Source organism: Triturus cristatus, chromosome 1_2, assembly GCF_964204655.1.
Source record: "Triturus cristatus chromosome 1_2, aTriCri1.1, whole genome shotgun sequence".
Classification (NCBI taxonomy): domain Eukaryota; kingdom Metazoa; phylum Chordata; class Amphibia; order Caudata; family Salamandridae; genus Triturus; species Triturus cristatus.
Genome location: NC_140580.1, coordinates 522,637,289 through 522,659,844, shown reverse-complemented (window position 1 = coordinate 522,659,844; position 22,556 = coordinate 522,637,289). Strand labels below are relative to the sequence as shown.

Here is a 22,556-nt window from a genome sequence, read left to right as displayed (position 1 = left end):
TGTTGTGACCTTGCATCAGAGGTATGGTTATGTCATACAGTGTTGATAAGAAATGGATGTGTCTGACGTTTTCCCCAGCTAGCCCTCAATGCGTTTCTTCCCCTCGTTGAACACTGGAAAATTCTCGTGAGAACAGACAACACAACTGCCATGTTGACCTACAATTCAATTTACTCCAATTCATGACCTTGGACCTATGGTTTCATGTTGGGATCCAGACACATCCCCAAATGTTTCTGATTAGGCCTGTTCAAGATGGTTTTGCCCTTGACTGACATATCAGTCAGTCAGTCAAAAAACTTGACTGACATATATATCCATCCTATCCTGAGCATCCGTTTATCCTTACAACCTTGCATTGAAAATGCCCTCCATCTTACTGTAACTTGACCTCCTTTTCAGAATCTTCTTTATATACTACTTCAAGAATGATCGTCAAACATATAGAAGAGTCAAACATCATCACCTATTCCATGCCATCTAATTCCACTCTTGCAGAAGAGATTCCCTTGCCCCTGTCACACAATGGCAAAACATTCTCATCACAGACCTCTGATGCCTTCGGTTTTCTTTGCTTGTTAGAAACTCCTTTTAACCACACTCACTGCACACGACCTTCCAATCCTGATACTCTCTACTGTGCTCCATATATCCTACTTTTCCTCCATATGTCCTACTTGTCCATACCAGAAAAACTGCCATTTAAACTTGTTTCCCTTTTCAGTGCCCTACATCTTGTGCTCCACATTTTTGGCTACCTACAGAACTACACTCAGAGAGGTTTCGTCCTTCAACCACACTTCTCATAATCTCCTTTCACCTTCAATTAACTTAAAGATGTATTACTTATCCTCCCATCTGTTAAGTCTCAAGAATTTCCAGCCAACTTCCGTAGTGCTGTGAAAAACTCTTTTACTATCATTCATTTTGAACATTTCACCCAAAATGATATTGCTCTGATATAATACTGATCTTGTCATATACATTCACCCCCCTCGCAGCCTCTTGCTCTGTCTGGTAAGAAGTACAGTATTTCCTGTCCTTTTGCCTCGCCTCAAGACAATGTAAAAGAAGCGAATTTTCATCCCACAAACGCTTGCCTTTTTTTTTTTTACCTCAAGGGTGAAGGACTAAGGAAGAACTGTGGGAGAATGGCGTTTTGCACATTCGTAAAGTTTCAGTGATGACCTTTACAAAATAACTAAGCACCTCTAAATTGCATCAAAGATTTCCGAGAACATATTAGAGCTCTGAAAATAAAATGTGTTTGTTCCTGACTAATTGAAAGTAACACCCAGAAAAATAGGTGTGCACATTACTGCTATGCATTGGAGCACAAGTAGAGTCAGATATGCACATCCCAGTCACTTGATCACAGTGAATCACTATCAAGGGTGCTCCTGTCACCGTACTCTGTACTGGCAAAGAAAGGTGAGCACTTCAGGAAGATACTTCTACAAGCAACGTGGCCAAGTTCCCTCGACAGCTCGTCCGAAATCCTCTCACCGTACCGATAAAGTGAGAATGCTTTCATAAACTGCCAGATGAGTGTTGCATACTTTTAAAGTGGAGCGCCACCATTTAAGTAGCTTCAGTCTGCTACAGTTTGAATGTGACAATTTCTACCAATCATTCGTCTGCTGAACCAGACAAACCCACCTTTCACAGTCCTTTCAGATGACTGTTGAGCTTACAGATGCAGACACCTGATGACATATGATGTCCCACACACTGCGTGTCAAGGTCGCTCTTTTGCCCAGTCAACTTCCTTGCTTCTTGGGAAGGGTGATGCTATGACCATGACACAATGATGTTACCTGGTTGGGTTCCCTGCCTCCTATTCCTAGAAACACAGATTGAGACAGTGGGTGGTGAAACAATGAAGACATATGATGAACATTTAAATATTCCTCACTACACTGCTGCCCCCTTAACGCCTGGAGTACTTTCACTCATCTTCTTCACTCTGATATGCCTCTTTTAGTGGCGCATACTGTGCATCCAAACCTTCCTGCAAACTGAACGCTTATCCCACTGGTGTGTTGGGGTGTAGAACTCTTGTAGCCAGTGTAAAAGAGAAGCTGAACACCTGAGTTAAGTTTATGTCTTTAGCTTTAATATTCACTCCTCACCCACCTGCAAAATAAGTCTAACTGACTCCGAGTGATTGCCGGTACAAAAACATGCATCCCAGTGTGGAATCACCCTACATTCCACTGTAGAACCACCACACCTCACAGTAAGATGTCACATTAGCCTTTGTTTTTGTTTTTTATAGGATAGCTAGGGCTCCTCACAGTGTCTGCTGTCTGTCAGTAACACACTTTGACTGGTCTGATCTATCAGATGAGGTTGTAGACTTTTTAATCTGTCGAAAGAAGATGTGTAAATATTGTATTGACTACTTTAATCAAATCAGTGGGCTTATACACTTATTCTGTATGGTTTTGGTTTACTCAGAGGCAAATACGTCATGGATAATTGTTTCCTTAAGATTTAAGTGAAATGCAGCAGCAGGCACTTATATTCTTTCATTTTTGTTGCGTAGGTGCAAACTGTGACTCCTGAGAAGGGGTGCTGTGATTATACCCTTTGTACAGTCTCCTGGGTCTGCAATCCAACAAGAGTAATTAGGAAAGGGGTTCTCAATCTCTTGGTTCACCGAGGATAAGCTGAGCCTAGCTAATACTTTTGTTTTATGGCTTCTTGTCTCTGTTTAATGAATCAAATTCATCCATTAGCTTACATGTTGTAGCAGGTGTGGCACTCATTGATTTTTAACAACTCATGACCCAGAGCCGTTCCCTATAAAACCAGTTAGTACTCTGTAGAAGACACTACATGTATTTTTTCAGTAGAACCATCCCATTTTCTATACCTGTTATAGGTGTTTGGGAACTCAGTGGTTTACAGTCTCCTCCTGACAACAGTCATTTTCTGACGTGTTCTGTCCTTCCTATCTTGGTTGGTAGTTATGCTAGGGTGAGAGGTCCACGTTTCACCTTGCAATGGCACATTGTTTTATTGAATGCTGATTGAGATCCTGGTGAGGGAAACAGACATCTGGGACATTTCTCGTTACTGGCAGGAGAAAGATCCTGGAAAAGATTGTTCAAATTAACCTCTGTCTTGAGACTACCTCCATGAAGGTTCTTGTGGGCATCTGTTCACAGCTTCTTCCAGCCTTCAGGCTCAATCTCTGTTTGCTGTCTTGCTCAGCTCTTCCCTCCTCAACTGCCCTTAGCCAAGCTGTGTTCATCTAGCCTTCAGCTCATCCTGCATTCCATGCATGCATGATATCTCACGATGACTTAGCACTTGCTGCTCCTGGAAAATATTCTTCCTGAGCTCACAGGTACATAGTAGTTGCACAGACAAACTACCCAGCAAAACCTTTACATCAAATGCACAGTAAGCAGGCGTAAATGCTGAGAAACTGTCTAAACTAAGGAAAACGGTTATCTGCAGTCCAGCTCAACTCACCGACCTGCCTGCCAACTATTTCCCTTTCAGAAACTACCTATAGATAGTGCCTTCTAGCTTCTAGGCACTACAGAAGTAGTTTCCTTTTGCTGCTGCTGTCATTAATTAATTTCCCTTGAATTGCATCCATTTCGTAAATATGTTTTCTTTTCATTTTTTAGGTCTAGCTTACCAGACAGCTCAAGCTGTCTTATTGCTACAGACCTATTGCGAACTTACCCTGGGCTTACAGTACGGCCAGTGCTTGGCTTTATTATCACTCTCATTTGCTTGCTTCTCATTTGGTGGCTTGCCTTCCTCTTCCTATGTTTATCCCCTGGAGCATAGGCTCTTTATAAGACATTTGACTGACTGATTTGTAGCCTTCCAATGCTCACATTTAGGGGCCAAATGACTGAATCTAGTGGAAAGTAAATTAGGCTTTGGCAAGCATTTCCCTTTACATTTTTACATTTCTTTATTAATACTTCACAGGAAAACAATGTCAAAGCCAACAACTGAATGTTCTTAATATGAAGGCACGATCTAGTAGCTTTGCCAATGCTTTTCATATATTGAGCCCAACCGAGCTGCTCAGTAGGTAGATTGTTAAAATAAGCTTTCCTACAGATGCAAGTATTCCAAGCTATACCATTTAAGACCCTCTAACATGGGCAGTAATCCGTGTTGTCACACAATATGAGGATACATGTCATTTACTACGAATTTGACATAGAAACAGGGAAACAATAAAATCCATCAACATTGAGAAAGATTAGCACAGGCACTCCTTATGATCTACAAAGGTAATAAAGTATAACTATGGTCACATTCAAATAACCATTTTAGCAGTTTGTGTCCGAAAGTGTGGATACAACATGAGACTATCAATATCAGAAGGCACATATAAGTGCAAGTTTGTTGGAGGGACACAGTTGTTTATGTAGTATATAAAGTCCCTGGCAGTTTATTCTGTCCATGTCCAGCAATGTCACCTGTGGGGCATCCTCAGATTTCCCCAACATAAGCTAGCTGTCCTTCGGTCAATATTGGGGCCAGGTCAGTAAAACTGCATTCAAGTTTTTTTTTTTTAATTCAAACCAGTAAGCCTAACAAGGAAGCTCTGGATTTGTGTACAATTGTATTCCGTCAGGTGTTCAATCAATTCAGCAACCTTAGACCGACGTGTGATGCAGATGGACATGTGTATTGCATACAAATTAAATCTGCACCTCTTGCTTGGCATCTTGGGCAAGCACCAGCAAAATTCTGGGCTATTGACTAAGCAACTGCAATGTGTGGCAGCAATATGTTATACTTAATCAATTTAAATCTTCATTCCTGGACACCAATTTAGGCTGTCCTGGTGCCAGTTACCAATGTCTTTCAGTCAGGTTGTCTGTGACCGCTACCCAAGCCTCTGTCGAGATTTGAGTTTAATTTAACTGAGTTTAATATAAGAGAGACACTGTTTTCCTGCTACCACCTTTGTGCAGACCAGAGCCAGAACGACATGTTCTTCGAGCCCCAGATTTGTATACTCAGGTTCCCTTCAATAGGCTTATTTATGAACCTAGGATTCAAAATTGCCCTGCGTGATGGGATACGTTTGTTACAAACTTTGAAATGTTTGTAGTCCGTCACCAGCAAACAAGTCCCCTGATAATAAAATGGCATCTCTTGTCCGCATAAATGTGTCAAAAACTTCAGCTATTACTGCAGTATATTTTGTTTTCTATCCTACTACTGCCTTCCAGTCCCAACAAGTGAGTTTCAAGAAGGCAGGCCATGTTTACACGAGACAGGTATTGTTCATAACACATATGTTTAAATAGCCGTGACTTTTCTATCTCTTGAGTGGTTTCCCATTCCCCTTACATTCCATGATATACATTTATTTCACGTTTCATAGGCATTTACATTTGATTAGTATCATATGTATATGCCCACTAAAGTCCCTGGCCCGTGCATTGCCCATCCTGATTGGGTGGAAGTGGATTTATTGTGTTATGTTCTTACGCTAGAATGTAAGCTTAAAATGGCATTACAGCCTGTAGGTGTCGGTGTGGCCTTTAACAATAAACCATTAATGAACTTTACCAAGGCATGGTATGGACTAACCGCACCTTGCAAAACATGAGTCTACATAAAAAGCATCCATAGATCACTCATAGAACAGTGTGTGCAATGTAGTGGTGGCTATGTTGAGGAATTCTTCTTTTGGACTGGTCCGCAATCACATTCCCATTTTCTTTGTCAATTTGTGTTATCATACTCACACTATACTGCTACTGTGCACTATTGGTCTACGGTGAGACTGCAGCTCACAATTTGGCATAGTAATATAACCAAAGCAACAAGAAGCTCAAACAAGCCCAAAAGCTTGTACACAAAGGTTGCAAAAAACATAGTGAGTTCAAATTGCATCCTGTTGTCAGCAGTCATATTGGTGTCTTGTGGATTTGGATCAGTGTTTGGATCCACGTCTTCTCCCTCACAAGTAGATCTCAAGGTCTTGGCTTCAGAATCTTGGGAATCTGTGAGATCTTTGTTTGGGGTGAAATTCTACAAGGTGCCCTTTCTATTTAGTCTCTTTTCTCAGTTGGTTTTGCCTTCTCTTGCAGCTATGCCATACTTTAAGGCATCTTGTTTGGCTTGTGTACTGCAGTCACCTCTCTGTCTATCGACCCAGACACACCAGGTTTTGTAATGAAATGAGAGCCTTTTTCATGAAGAAACTTTAGTCAGGACTAGTAATATAACCTTCGGACCCAGAAAGCTTAGAGCACGTTTTATATCAAGAAGTGAATTTTGCTGTTGCCGTGTCACACAGTTAAAATCAGAAAACAAAATACTTTGTTCTTTTGCACTAAGTATGGGCCATTACTGTCTCACTGTATAATAAAGTAAGCAGGCCGCCATTGGACTCTATGGGCTCTTTCATCAGAAAATAATTTAGAGAGTTCACTTTGTGCTACCTGCGCCCTAATCCATTCCTCAAGGTATAATTCCATGCTAGGTACTTCAATCCTCTCCGGAACCTCAAACAGTCCTTGCATTGCTTCTTTGGAACAGTCCTTTGTATTCCAAGAATCAAACACGGTCCCCGAGGTCTGCAAATTGTTCCTGACGTTGTTGTATGACGGGTCTCAACAGGGCCAGAACTGATTTCGTCTCAGTACCCATTTGGATATCTTTGTCTGTTGGGAGGAGGCTGAGATTTCTGGCTACAAAATCAATTTGCAACACAAGGGCTGTTTGATCCTAACAGGATAGCATCTAGTTTGTTAGGGTGGCAATGGGCAATCTGTCATGACATCAGAAGCAGCGACCCAAGTCTACATATTGTCAGCAACAATTCACCTATTGATTTTGATGCATTCAGTTGCAGTGCTTGCGGCCAACGTGGTTTAGGTTTATTCTTTAGAGAGCCTTTGGATCTGTTTTGCCTCTCAAGGTTGGGTGAGATAATTCAGACGAAAGAAGAAAATACTCTGCAATCATATGAGAAGTCAGCAGTCCCGCTTCTTGGCGTTTGTTAACATTTTCCTGGTTCACTTGAACAAGATCTGCTATATATGTAAGTAAAATAATGTAATCTCTAGCTAAACACTATATGATGCACAGTGTTCATTTTTGTGATGGACTTTTTGTCATCAAGGGATTAGCCTCCTTCAAAGCCCCACGCATTAAGAAGAGAGACAGCCAGTTTACTTCTGTACTCTGTGACTCAAGTATTAGCAGTGTCTTAGTTGTTGTGGGGCTCGTGTGGTTTTCACCACTAAGTCACCCCTGGTAGTCTGTGGTCCTGCGCTCACCTGCTTATACCATTTGGGCCTCCTGCATCTCAAACACACACTGTTGATTGACACCATTGTTGGTTCCATCAATGTTTAATTCTCACTGCTTTTGAAGATGAGGATCCAGAACTCCAGATTCATCCAGCACAACTTCAATGCCATTGCCTGCTTCAGTTGAGCACAGCTCCGTTACTTTCAGACCCCCAGTAGTCTGCTTCTCCAGGATGTTTTGCTATTCTCAACCTCAGCATCACCATTGAGTCAACCCTAGAAGCCTCAGGCCAAGCCCTCACCTGCTTCTAACACTTGGGCTTACAGTTTCTCGAACACACTGTTCACTTTTGGTTCAGTCAGTCTTTTTTTATTGGCACTACTTTTGACAATAAGGACCCAGAAAGCCAGATCGATCCCGCACAGCTTTGAAGTAATTGCCTGATATCATCAAGCTCAGCTCTGTCATTTAGTCCCATAGCAACCTGCTTCTCCAGGATTCCGTGCCATTCTTAACCCTGGCGGCATTCTCCCATTCATTGTTGGAGCAAAACTCCTCTCACTGTAAGTCTCTGTCAGGCATCCACCATGGCCTTTGGTTGCACCCAGTGCAGGGAGCAAGATCCCTTCTCCCCCAAACAGTGATTGGATCGCCGTTCTGCTGTTTCCAGAACAAATTAGGCCATGAAAATTTCACCACTGGCTGTTTTTAGTTCTGAAGGCCTCACGGGCACAGCACTTGTCTCTTCTCAACTCATTTCACTGGTGCCTTGGATCATCTATGTGGCAACCTTTCGCCTCACAGGATCAGCATGTCAAGAATTTGCAGTTAACACCTAAAGCATGTAGGTGGAGACCTTGTGTTTTGTATCTAATTGGCCATCTTGCCTGACCAAGCTTCCCAAATATATCCATTGTTATCTTGTATAATCTCTGTAGGTTTTCAGTTATCACAGGCCCTTTTAGTGTATGAAATTGGCTTGAATTGCTCTAGGGAAATTACTGCAGTCCCAGTTTGTGATGTCTTTTTTTAAAATTTATTTACAGTGTACTTTGAAATACTGCCTCATATTCCTCATTGTTTGGGTTTATTTTTATTTACTATTCCCACCTGACATCACGTTTTTTAAGTTATGCAGGACGAAATTTGGGGGTCTAGAAAAAAAAAATGAGGCACCCTCTACCCATCTTAGTTATTTCTTGCAAAACCCCATTCATTCGGTTTGAAGCCCTTTTTTTCTTTCTAGTTCTCCTTGCACATCATTCAAGACACATACCACCACAAAAGATACGTAAGCATTGTGAATTCAGTCCAAGGAGATACCGGTTTGCATACTACTTCCAGTACTCACAGTGAAGTCCCCCTGTATCATGAGCATTGATGCATCTACTTGTGCAAACTATTAACAAATTGAAATACTGCTGCAATTCAGTGGTACACCCAATATGGAGGCTCTATTGGCCGGCAGCTGGGGTGGAAAGCAAGGGCCTATGGGTTGATCCCATAAATGGATGTGCTGAAGCACACTGCAAGTTTAATATTTTAAAGTTGGTGCTCTGCTGCCTTGTCTTGAAAATTACCAAGATATTCGAAGAATCGTATTTGGGCACTCCTCAACCAACATGTCACCTGAGAATTACCCTGCTAGGATAGACAGGTGCTGCGTATGCACTACTTTTGGCCCAAGTTCTGGCATTTAAAATAAGGAGAGGGGGCATTGAGGGGCTTCTAATAGATACCACATTGGTGGAAGGCGGGACACCTGTGTTGAGCTGTTTCAAGTATGGTGTGTTGGACTATGCTGTCTCTGCTTCTAATTGTGTGTGTTTGTGATAATACAGAAGGGAATCTAGCAAACCTTTCTTTGTTTACCAGTCAGGTTTTCTTTTCTCCACCTTGGTGCTTTTAAAGAAATTTAAAAGGTCATTGTGCTTAATACGGGCTCATGCACCAGCATACTCACAGGCACACTGGAGGGCAGTGCCCACTAAAGTAAATAGGGTTTGATGTAAAAAATGTCTTTGTCACCACAGGTTTGGATGGCTGCCACCAATATGATGTATAATGCAGTGTAGCCATGCCACCAACTTACTCTTTTTTTTCTTTTAACGTCCTCACTATACTGAATTTGATACCAAAGGCGGCAACTGAAATACCTTAGATGTGTTCCCACCTACACTCCTCAAGGGTAGATCTGTTCACATCAATCATATTTTCCCATCAGTCACTGAGGGATGAAAATACTCTCTGTTGCTAGCTAATACACTCTATCTTTTACGATACCACACCCTTGAAAAAAAAGTACATCCAGTTTGCATGAACCAGGCCTACCCTTACTGGTTCACAGCTCCTCTAGTGAGGCAGGTAGTTGAAGTCTATTTTAAAACATAAAAACTGTAGTAACAGAAGGCGTTACGATAAACGTCCTGAATAGCTCGTATTGTGCTATTTTAACAGGTCCAACTGGAGACAAGAAAGGGGAAACATGAAGTCAACATTGGCCCTCAGGTCCTCAAGACATTGCCACTATCACCATAGCAGTGAAATTTGTTGGCCAGTCATAATAACTCTGTCAAACACATAACGTAACATTTTAACAATGTCCCAAGCAGGACACTGAAGAGAAGACCACTAACTACCTCTGACATATTTTTAAACTGTTCCCAAGACAGCAGTGTTACTCACTTGCAGATAAGAGGAAAGGTTAGACAAGGGTACTACCACTGAACAAACCAGACATAAGGAGTGACGAGGATATGGTCAACAATAGAGAGAACAGCACACTACAGCTCCTTCCTGATTGGACTTCAAGGTCAATATAATAATCTTATTGATATATTGTCACAGTCTCATCTTCTTTCCACCCTTCCCCACCTCACTCACCATCAAACACAGCATACTTATAATTCTGGGGCACTGAATATATATATCAATGCTAGTTCATGGTTGCTTTGGGAGGTATTTTCTGTTACAAATGTGCTGGTTGGGGATCATCTCAGACCTAAAATGCTGATTTTGCTTTGACGACCAAATCTCTGCAACAAATTAGAGTTATCTCCTGTACCAAAGACACAGAAACTTCCAACTGGAACAGTTCCATGCATTGATACCACTTGAATGAGTCTTTGCAAAAATTTGGGCCCAATCTGACACTGGTGCATTCTATTGTTTCAACATGTGCTCTCCTTTTTTTTTTTTTTTTTACGGAGTTTTATATAGCGCAAATTTGACCCGGTATCGGGTATCAGAGCGCTTTACATAGCACCAGTTGCGTTACATGAGGACGCATTCATTTTGTCAGGCACAGGAAGTGATTTGCCTAGAATCACAGGATGTTGAGCATCCCTGCCAAGAAGGGAACCTGGTTCCCCAGCTTCGAGGTCAACCTCTCTAGCCATTAGGCCTCCGTCAACCTGATCTGTCATGCAGATTCCAGTCAGCCATTCATCTCCTTCATCAAGTGTACATTTGATAAAGGATTTTCAGACCATATGAAAAGTGGAGGAACCAAAAGGCTTTGCATTTTAACTCATGACCCAAGGCACCAAGGACTCAAAAGCAGTGAAGCACTAAGAGCAAAAAGACCCGTGGGGCTTGATTTTCCAAATACAACAATGGCTCAACTTATCTGTGGAAAATCAGTTGTAGATATATTTCTTACAGACTTCAGTAGTCCATTTAAAAACCGAGTAACCAGGATAAAAAAGCTTTGATCGCCAGCGTTTGTTGGTAAGTATCAAGGGATAGCAAGTACAGATTTAACATGGGATTAGAGTAAGCCTACTTATTTCATTATATGCAGATGTTGTCACCCTTTACATTACTAACTCAGGAGAGAACCTAGATCCTCTTTTGACAGAATTCATCCGTTTTGGCGGACTGTCTGGTGTTTTTATTAACTGGGCCAAGTCGGTGGTCTTTCCGCTGACAGATTGTACCCCCCAGGTGACATCGGAATTCCCCTTGAGATGAGAGGCTGATAATGTCAAATACCTAGGGATTTGTATAAGTCGAGACACGCAGAATGTGGTGAGATTAAACTTTGGTCGAGCGATCACATGGCTGGAAGATAAAGTTAAAGTGTGGTCTAGATTGCCGCTGTCGCTGGCTGGCAGGATCGCTCTGGCCAAAATGGTAATATTACCAAAATTCCTGTATTTATTCGTCAATATTCCGATTCCCCTCACTCGGCAGTTTTTGAACTCCCTGAAGTCTCTGCTAGTCTCCTTGGCATGGGTGGGTGGTCAAGCCAGAACCTCCTGGGACCTGCTGACCCTCCCGCTGAGGCAGGGCAGACTGGGTGCTCCAGACATGCAGCTTTATGTGCTCTGTGCTCAGGCACACTTTTTACATTACTGGGCACACCCCACCCCCTTTCAGCCGCACGTGGCGGTGGAAACTGCTGCTATGGCCCCCGTTCCACTTAAAGTGGCACTATACCAGAACGCCTGTCATCCCTGAGGAGACATAGACTCTGCTGGAACACTGTGTTGGGCGTGGGAGGAGCTGCGCAAAAGTGCAAGAATGCTGGTGCTATTTGCCCCCTCGATTCCCCCTGATGCATAATCCAATGCTGCCTTGCATACGAGACAGTATTAGTAGGTCACAGGCTCAGAAGATGAACCTTCAAACTTTTGCTGATTTATATTCTGGGGACGAGTTCAGACCCCCTCCTGAGGCGACTGAGGGTCAGACGGTGACATTTGCGGAAATATTTTTGTATCACTGAGTGCGTGCGGCATGCCGTTCCCTATGGGATGGTTTCCCAAAGGTGCCGCCGCAGCTACCGGCATTGGAAAACTTATTGAAAACCCCGTCTCCTCGCAAACTCATTACGCGCCTGTATACACGCATACAAAACGCTGCCCCATTGGTGGTACCTCTATCCCTCAGCAACTGGAATGCAGACCTTGAGACACCTTTGACTGACGCGCAGTGGGACTTCTGCTGTGGGCAACTAACCGAACTCTCACCAAACTACAAACTGAGGCTGATTCATTTTAAGTATTTGCATAGATTTTATAGAACAAAAGTTATACTCTACTGCATGGGTATCTGCGAGAATGATAACTGCTGACGTTGCGGATACACCTCAGCTGCATTTTTACATATAGCATGGGACTGCACCAAAATTGCCAGGTTCTGGGTGTTAGTCTTAGATTCAATAAATTCTATCCTGAATGTATCACTGGCCCCTTCCCCTGTTCTCGGACACTTAGGATATGTCAAAGATACACCGCCCAAGTTGCGAAAGCTGCATGCACTCCTGCTACTGTTCGCAAAAAGGCAAATTGCGATCCATTGGGGCAGGAGACGGGTGCCTGCCATTAAAGACTGGAATCGGGATGTCACGTATGGGCACACACAATTGGGTGTATTCTGGGAATTGATGCCACTCTATTCCAGACCCCGCGACATATGGGAACCATTTCTGGCATGGCTCCAAAGACAGCAGGAGTCGACTGTTGAAGTAGCCATGGTAGACACTCAAAGTGTGGCACTGCCGAGCTGTGGCTTTGCCCCCCCGGCGCCCCCAAACCCTGCCCATGAGGCGTAGCTTCCATGAGACGAAGATGGGAAGGGATTGCACGGGTTGCATACTTGGCCCCCTCTGAGGTATTGAATGATGTCTGCTCCTAATGTCGTTGTAATTGTTATTATACATAACTGTCTAGGTGAATGATGCATGATTGATTTGTTGGGGATGGGCTGATGAAGCATATGTCACTAATGAGAACTGTGTATTTGTAAGACTGTGATTTTTCAGCTCCTACATCGATCACATTTTGCTGGCTTGTTGTATGGTATGGTATTTTTATTGTTTTGAAAATGGCAATTAAATAAAAGAAAAAAGAAAAAAATGGGATCGGAGTGTACACACAGTGCATAGATCTTCAATTTAGGCATGTTGAATACAGGGGCAGAGTCACAAACATCACATGGGGACAGACGAGATTGCTCATAATGCAGTAGGTCTTGATTCCTTATTATGGGCCTGATTTACAATTTGGCGGAATGGTCACAATCATGAGGGATAGCCTGTCCGCCTGAATGCAAGTGCCATAGGATATAATGCACTTGTTATAGTGCGGGTGGGATATCTATCACATTTGTGATGGAGTAACCCATCTGCCAAAACTCTAAGTAATGTTCTAAGACCCTTATGTTTGTGAATATCATACTTTTGTACTGGCAAACTATTAATTTTGTTACTTGTTAATGCTTTAATCCATTATGTTGGATAAATGTTCCTTGTAATTTGAAAAGTTGCTGTGAATCTAATGTGTGTCATGATCTTACATGCTGTCTTTTACTCTCTCATCCTGGTAGGGGTTCTTCAGGTGATCAAGCAGTATGTCCAGATCCCTGTGTTTGTAATGATTCGTCCACGTGGAGGGGATTTTCTGTATTCAGACCGTGAGGTGGAAGTGATGAAGGTAGAAATTCGACTTGCAAAGATTCATGGTGCTGATGGTTTGGTCTTTGGAGCCTTAACTGAAGATGGCCGCGTAGATGCAGAGCTCTGTATGGAACTGCTTGGTAAGGGCACTACTTGAAACCGCTATACAATCCAGTGCTTGAAAAGTTTGGAAAAACTAGAAAAAAGTGGGTGAGAGGGCTAGTACAAAAGACGAGAGAGACAAGACATGACCGCTTGGAAATGAGAAATATCTCATCATGATTTACCAACAAGATAATAATGTTGAAGCACAACATTTATTATAATTTTAAGAAATTAAATTCTCTCTGTTATTTTAAATGTTGTTCTCTTCATGTGCTGCATACCTTCACAAGTTTTTTTGTCTAGTTCACTTGAGACATAATGTACATAGATGAGAGAAACATATGCAAGATGCTGCTGGGAAACTATGGCATTGAATTGCTAACCAAGAGCAGCATTGAAATTGTGATTAACTTTGGACCTAGGTAAGCTTTGGCCTAGAAATGCTGTCTAAAGACAGCATGTGTAAAAGCTGAGCATGGACTATGCATGTCACTGATATTTTAAACATTTGATATATTATGGGTTTTTTTAACTATATTTTATTAATTTCAATAAAACTGAAAAGAATAAGGAACATACAGTGTAAGATTGGAGCGCCACACATTTTCTCCCAACAGTTACACATCAAAGACGGTGACAAAACATGATCATTATACAGTCATCGAGTGTCAGCCCAGACAATGATCAATGCAATTTGAGAATGGAATCAAAACTACGAGCCAATCATCATATAAACAAAATACAACATTTACACACTTGGTCATCATAAAATTAGTGAGTGATATCCGTTTATACAATCGGCCCTCTGCTTCAGAACTGCCCTCAGAGCCCGAATCACTGTCATCCTGGAACAGTCTCAGCAATTGGGCGCATAACATTACCTCATCAGCCGCCCCCTCATCGATATGTGACACTGTCATGTGGTGTTCTTCTGCCACTCCCCATTCCATAGGTCCAGCGGTCGATGATCCAGCCGCAGGACTCTAGTGCCCAGCCACCCAATTGCCACACATTTTTTTGCCAATAAAAAGGGCAACTAGGCAAGTGTGTAAGGAATTTTGTGCTCCTTTGGTCAAACCACCATGCCCAACAAGCACAGCAATGGCACTAAAGGGTTTCTAAGCCCAGTGGCCGTCTCTATGCGTGTCACTACTTGTCCCCAATAATCCTATACCTTTGCGCATTCCCAAGTTAAGTGCAAGAAAGTGGCACCTGTCTTCCCACAATGCGCTCACTTAGTTCCTCTAGTGGGATCTATTTTTTCAAGTTATAGGGTGTGACATAGGTACGATGCAAAAGATGAAACTGGGGTAGCTTGAATCTATTATTACATGATAACAGTGCGCACCAACCCGAGGCACTCACCTAATCCAAATCTGATATGGGCTTTTCCAAAATCTCTTCCCCAGGCCCCACATGCTGGAAATTGTCGATGACATATGTCTCTCCTAAGAACTTTGCAAAAGAGAGTAATTAAGTGGCGTCCCTCCCCGCTCCCAATGAGACCATCAGGCACCCCCAAGGGTGCAGTGGTGCGTGGAAATCTGTCCAGAGCTCACTCACTACACTCTCCAGCTTAGCATAGTGTAAGAAGTGGGCCGATCCAACCTCAAACGAGTCCTAAATGTCCTGGAAAGTGATAACGGTATCTCCGGGGTATATAACACCTGACAGCCTCCCGTTCTCCATTGTTCCATAGACATGTCTATGTTCCTAAGGGGAGCAAGATCCCACAACCGTTACTCCCTGCTGAAGAGAACCCTACAGAGAACCCCCTGGAGTTCCGCTGTGGTTTTAATTAGTTACCGGACTGGATGCTCTGACTTTCCCCAGCGCATCAACAACTGTGGCAAAGTGTTGCCTCCTATCTCGATCCCCAACAGCCGTTTCTCCCAATTATCAAACTGTGAACCATCTAGTGGCATGTTATAGGTGTGCAGCATAATAGTAGAACTGTATATCTGGGACAGCCAATCCACCATACTCCCAAGTCCTCCTTGAGCGTTGCCAGCGACACCCTGCTCCGCTTACCCATCCACGGGAGAGACACTAACAGACTATCCAGCTTGCGGAGGAACCGGTCCCTCAGCGGGAAAAGGGAATTTTGAGCAAGGTGCAAGCAGCGTGGAAGGAAAACGCTACGCCCACCCTTCCCTCTACAGAGAGAGGTAACCTATTCCACAGTTTAATCGAGTTCTCCAAACCTGTCAAAAACCTACCCACGTTGTTGCATTGATGCTGGGCCTCAATGTGCATGACCCAAATCCCCAGATACCGAAAACCCTCCAGTTCCTAACAGACCCCCATATCCGGCAGATGGCCCGACTGTTTCCCAATCAGTCCACCTAAGTAGAACTGGAGAGGTTTGCGGGCATTGATCATAAGGCCCAAAACCGCACCGAAGGAACCCAGTAGCCGTAACAGAAGTGGGACAGACTCCCCAGGACATACACCAGTATTTCATCGGTGTATAACCCACCCTGACCCCCCAAGGTTCCAGATCGATACGTAACAGCAGTGCGAGGGGTTCAACTGCCAGCACAAAAAGAAAGGGGGCATCCCTGGCAGCTAACCCTTTCATCCAAGCCTCAGAAATCTCACCACCCTCCCTAAGATGTATAGATGGCTCTGCATACAGGAGTTGTACCCAAGAACAGAAATTACTGCCAAACTCCATGCCCCGCAGCACCGCCATTAAATAACCCTATTCCACCCTATTGAATGCCTTTTCGAGATTGAGGGAACCCAGGCCATCTCCCTCTATTCGTCCAAGGTATCCTGCAGTACATGGGCCAGCGACCTAAATTATGAGTAGTGCTACGTGCCCGCATAAAGCTCGTGGGCCAGCTCCCGGACCACCCCCCGCAGTCTTGTTGCTAATATTTTGCGCAGTATCTTAAGATCTGTATTCAGCATGGTGAGGGACCTATATACAGAGAATCAGCTGAGTCTTCCCCAGGTTTCAGCATCAAACACACTATCCCCTCTAGCATAGACGGTGGGAGAAGATGTTTCTCCTTCGCCTCCAGAAAGACCTCCAACAGTTTCTCCTTGAGGACAGAAGAATAGGTGTGATAAAACTCCGCCGGGAACACTTCTCCGCCCGGGGCCTTGGATCTGTTCAGTGCCTTCACTGTGGCACCCACCTCTTCCAAGGAGAGATCCTCCCCTATTTTCTGCATTACCTTCCTTCGCAACTGGGGAAGCCTCCAACCTTTCCAAGAACCCATCTGTCTCTCTCTCAGAGCCTGGTAGGGCCGCCTGGTACACCAACTTGAAGTGTTCCAGGAGGGCCGAAAGAATGTCCCGTCTCTGGGTCTGTAACTGACCCTGCATGTTCCTTATGTGTAAAATGGGGGGTATCTCTGTTTTCGCCTTAGGAGACATGCCAGAAGCTTACCAAATGTATCACCTTCTCTATGTCGGGTCTGGTGGCTCAGTGGACTAATGCGTCTGCTGCAGGGGCCTGTGTTCGACCTCATGGTCACAGGTTCAAATCCCGGCGGGTCCACTCAGCCTTTCATCCATCTGAGGTCGATAAAATGAGTACCATTGAGTTGGGTAACAATAAACATCTGTTATTCAGCGCCAAGATACCCGTAGTGGTGAACGTGCGCTTTACAAATACACGTGTTATGTTATGTGTATTTATGTAACAACCGACAGAAGGGTTTAAAGGCAGTTTTATCCAGTGTGTCCCAGAGTGACTGCAGTTCTCTATGTACTGCTAAAGTCGTTGTACACACTTCTCCCGAGTGCACCTCCTGTTTCTGTCAGTCGGCTAACCGGCCCTCATGTGTTTTTAGGTCCACTATGAGTTGCTTGCAAACTTCACAGACTGTCCCAATGCATTCTTCTATAACTACCGCTTTTAGCGCCACCCACTCAACCGCTCTAGTGGCCATGGTCCCCCCAATTCGCAGTTAGGTAAATCTCCAGAGCAGTCTACAAGTCCGCCCTGCAAGTTACATCTGTAAGGAGATCAGAAGGCATACTTTATGACCTGAAGCCTCTCGGCTTCTCACCTCAGGCCAGTGTCAGCAGTGTTGGGGCACGATCTGATAGAAACCTAATCAAATGTTTCACCGCGTCTAGCCTGGAATGATCCAGACCTACCACCAGGAAACAGTCAAAACGACTGTTGGTATTGTAAGACTGGGAGTGACAGGGGTATTCACGAACACTCGGGTGCGGTGTGCGCCAACCATCCAGTAGACCCAGATTATGCATCACCCTTCTCAGTGAATCCACCATTAGCAGTTAAGTGCCACCTGTGGGCGAATAGAAGTTGTCCGCCCCTTCTAAGATGCAATTAAACTCTCCCGCCCAGATTATGGGTGCACCTACACTGCCCATCAACATATCATACATCCCTTCAAAGAAAAAACAGTAATCAACATTGGATGCATACGAGTTTAGGATTGTGAACTCCTTATCATCAAAGTGCCCTGCAACAGGTCATAGCGTCCTTCCACATCCGCTTCGCTATAGGTGTGCTTAAAGGGGACCCCAATAGCCACCCAGATGGCCGCCCCCGTAAAGTAGGAGAAGTAAGAGGCCGAGAATAACTGACCCATCCATTTGTTGTTTAGCTTCTGTGTTTCCCATGAGATGTGACTTCTGGAGACAAGCAATTTGAATCTTATGGTGCCTAAGAAACGAGTGGACCCTGTAACGCTTGGAGTACCCTTGTAGCTCACGGACATTCCACTTAATAATATTAATTTGATCACCCATAGGCATAGCGAGCTCCCGACCTTGGCCCCACCGCTGATCCTGGCCCCCAGAGATTCCACATCCAAAGCCACAAGACAGGAGAACATGTGCACTGTCAAGAATCCAACGCCGTGATGAAAATCAACAATCAACCCCAAACAATGGGATCAAAAAACAACCCCTCCCCTCACCCCGGATATGCAGCGTATCCACAGTATACCACACTGGGAATCCAACAGAGCTCTTGTTGTCAGGTCCCACAACCCAACCACATCCCCCCTTACTACTAATGTGGAGAGACTACCCAACAAAACATGACCCCACATGCAAAATACCATGCCTTTGTAAACAAACCCGATTATAACATACCCCGGCAAATGATCACTGTGCAAACCAACAGACCCAGTTATGCAAACCCCTACCATTACAACTCAACATGCGATAGAAAAAAAAACCAAGGCTAGTCCTCCATTCATAAGGAAAGAAAGGTTGTTAGCCATTATTGAAGAAGCTTGTACAACATGAATTGCCACATCATGTCGCAGAATCGTTCTGCATCAAAGCCTCATTCGCCATTGGCGACGTCCACCCCCCGACCCCGACTCTGGTGGCAGGGCCAGAACCATGGTCCCATTGTCCCGAATCTCCAACCTGGAAGGCTACTTTGACTGTATGAACTAAGTAGTGAGACAAACCGTCCCTGCATGCAATCTAGAATGATCATGCCCCGATGGAATACGGCAGTCAACTAGCACACCTCAAGTGAACACTCTCACACTACAAACTACTCAGATTTGCTGCAGAATTTTGACAGGACACGGTAAAGCCCCTTTTCGAATTTCTTTAAAGCATAGGACCACCATGATCTATGGGCTGTGTTCATATGCCCTGATGCATCCGCATTGATTTCGCTTAGCTACACAAAAAAATCTATTACACTGACCTGTGTTGTTGTTCGGCCACCTATTCATACTGCTTCCTACTCGCTGAATTCATGCCTGTCTGCAAGATTCTCATGACAGAAGAGCACATTGCCTTTCTCGCCTGCAGGTTTGTGTGGTTCACAGATTCATATGTAACATGTCCAGCCTCTTGAAGAGGGTTACCGAGTATGAGGGTTTGGCAGCAGATTCGATATTTGCCTTGAAGTCTAAAGGAAATTAGGTTTCTTAAAGTTACCACTAATTACTAGCATTCCAACTGATGATGAGCCGAGGGGCTTACCTACATTGTGTGCCTGCTACAGCCACTATGTGGTAAAAAGAGGCAAATGTGAAGGTGACAAACTGCATTGCTTCTGTCGGATAATGTCGGTGCTTGAGCCGGCAGAACAAAGCGCGCGCATCATTCTTCCGAGTCAGGCTTGTGTGCAAAAGTACCGCAGAGTAATGTGTGAACAAAAGTACATTCAGAAGACAGCAGCCCGAGTGTGAGAATCTGGTCGAGAGGATATCATCTGACTGAAACTTAAAAAAGAAAAATAACTAGAAACTTAAGGTAGTTGAAGTAATTTGTAAAAACATGTCCAGTTAGAAATAGAGTTTGGAAGAGGAAACGCTACCGCAGAAATTCTGAACTTTGAAAGTAACTGCCTTTTTAGTGAGGTACTGACTTATTTATACTAACATCTCTACTGGTTGGGATTCATTTCATTCTTTCATTCCAGATACAGCCAAATCTCCCTATTGAGAACCGCATTTATTCCATAGACTTCTCTTTAGCACTCCAGTGACACCAACGTGACCGTCCCTATCTTTGTAGTGTTTTTTTTTTCCCCACTTAGAACTATCCCTGCTAGCAATAATAATAATATAATGCGTGGGATCTTGCAGTCCCTGCATAAAAACCCTTCTCTTAATCCTTAATACAAGACTTCTGACATCCCTAGTCGTCCTGTAATAAAGAAATGACGTAGAGGCTCATCTGTAATAACTTATTACAGGTGACTTGTGACATCACAGTGCCTTCTTCCAGAACCGACAGCCAAGGTGAAAAGCAGGTCACTGAGCATAATTGAAGTCGCACTTTAAAAAACGAAATTTGGCTTTTCCTTCTTCTGCTCTGTTTTTCTAGATGAACAGAGGTAAGCATACAGGTATTTATGGCAACATGCTTGTTTGTACCACCCTTTAGGTATTTATAGGAAAAAAATCTCTATGCATGTTTCACACATTCTGAGCTAAAGCATTTTTTATAATCTGACTTGCAAACTGATTCTGGTATCTTTTTGCAACAAATATCTTACTACTTTTTGGTGTGTTTAATTCCCCCCTGGAGATTCTAATTTTATTCTTCATGCTTACAAACATCCTTGCTCTTTCGTATGAAAAGCACCACACCAAGGATTTAATTTGTTTGTGGGAAGGGTTATGCTATATATATTAAGTAGTAAAGTGGCCCCCTGCTGTACATTATAAAGATATTGTAGACCACTTCGGAGTTCCATGACTTTAAAAGGGAACATGACTTTAGCCTTGTTCCTCTATATGTTCGCAACACTCCACATTTACTAGTAATACACTTCTAATGTACTGCAGGGGGTACTTTATCCCCTATGTGAATCTTCCTTCACTCAGTACTTAATGTAGAACTGATTGTCTTTGTGCCTGTTTTGGAGAGTTTCTGCATTTATACAAATTGTGCAATCTTAACAATGTGCAATATGGCAAAGAACTTGGCAAAAGTGTTGGCAACAAGGCTGCAGCAGACTTATCTAGCCACCATAATACACCCGGACCAATCCGGATTTATGCCAAACCGTAATACCGCCCTGAACCTGCGGCGACTACATGGGGTCATTGCGCGCCAACCCACTATAGAGGAAGAGGCCGTCATCCTATCACTAGATGCTAGAATGGTGTTTGACCTGGTGGAATGGCCCTTCCTCTTTGCAGTCCTTCAACACGTGGGATTTGGACCGAAGATATGTGCCTGGATCAAACTGCTTTACACACGCCCACTGCCGCAGGTCGTAGTAAATGGCCATATATCGACCACCTTTCCGTTGGGAAGGGGGACAAGACAGGGATGCCCTCTCTCCACACTTCTCTTTACGTTGGTTCTGGAACCATTGGCGGCCTGGATCCGCCAGGATCCAGTTATCCGTGGCCTGAAATGGGTAAGGGGCTGGGAAGACCGCATATCTCTATATGCGGACGATATCCTGTTATACTTGGCATCCCCAGCGCGCTCGATCAACTGTCTCTTAGACATATGTACAGCATTTGGTCGGGCTTCCGGATATACCATCAACTGGGCAAAATCATACCTGTATGTTCTCCGGGGTCCCCCACCACGGCTTCTAAGGGGATGTGTGATACAGATAGCAGAGGAAGGGTTCAAATATTTAGGGATATATGTCACAGCTGACCGAACACAATTCATCGAAGAGAACCTCACACAGCCCCTACTACGGCTCCGACGCGACGTCAAGCATTGGCGTTCCTTACCACTGACACTACTGGGAAGAGCGGCCCTCTTTAAAATGATGGCACTCCCCCGATTCCTGTACGCACTACAAAGCACGCCTTTCCCAGTCCCCCACACATACTTTATAGCAATAAACGCTGAAGTGACCAACCTATTATGGGAGGGGAAAACACCACGAATAGCACTTCATATAAATTAACAAGAAGCTGGTGTGACGGCGGCATCGCCCTCCCTAACATAAAAACATACTATTGGGCCTCGCAGCTCGTAGTTAGAAACCAATGGCTTCACATATCGGGAGACGACCCAGCTTACCGTATGGATCGGCACCTACTGGGCGAGGGTGGAGTTATGGGGGCACTATATAACAAGTTTTGGAGGCACAACCTCAGGGGCCCGACGGCACACACTATACAAATATGGTTTGAGGCACAGCGGGCGCTGGGGTGGGAAGGAAAGATAACGCAGGCTATGCCATTGTGGGACACGAAACGACTGGGTATGTTGCGTAACACTAAGGGATTTCGGCAGTGGGATCTGATAGGGATCTCGTGAGTCGGAGACCTCTGGAAGAAGGGGGAGGTACTTACATTTGCCCAATTACAGACTACATACGACCTGGCACACACCGAAAAATTCCGCTATACGCAAA

The 22,556-nt window shown here is 44.0% G+C and overlaps 1 protein-coding gene across 9 annotated transcripts in view; it reads left to right on the top strand.

The window, feature by feature from the left end:
- CUTC (cutC copper transporter) overlaps window positions 1-22,556 on the top strand; it is a 227,070-nt gene that overhangs the window by 122,190 nt on the left and 82,324 nt on the right. For all 9 annotated transcript variants that reach the window (XM_085606309.1, XM_085606310.1, XM_085606302.1 and 6 more), the window contains one exon: window positions 13,585-13,794. In XM_085606309.1, the coding sequence (XP_085462435.1) occupies window positions 13,585-13,794 (210 nt within the window). The remainder of the gene's footprint in view (window positions 1-13,584; window positions 13,795-22,556) is intronic.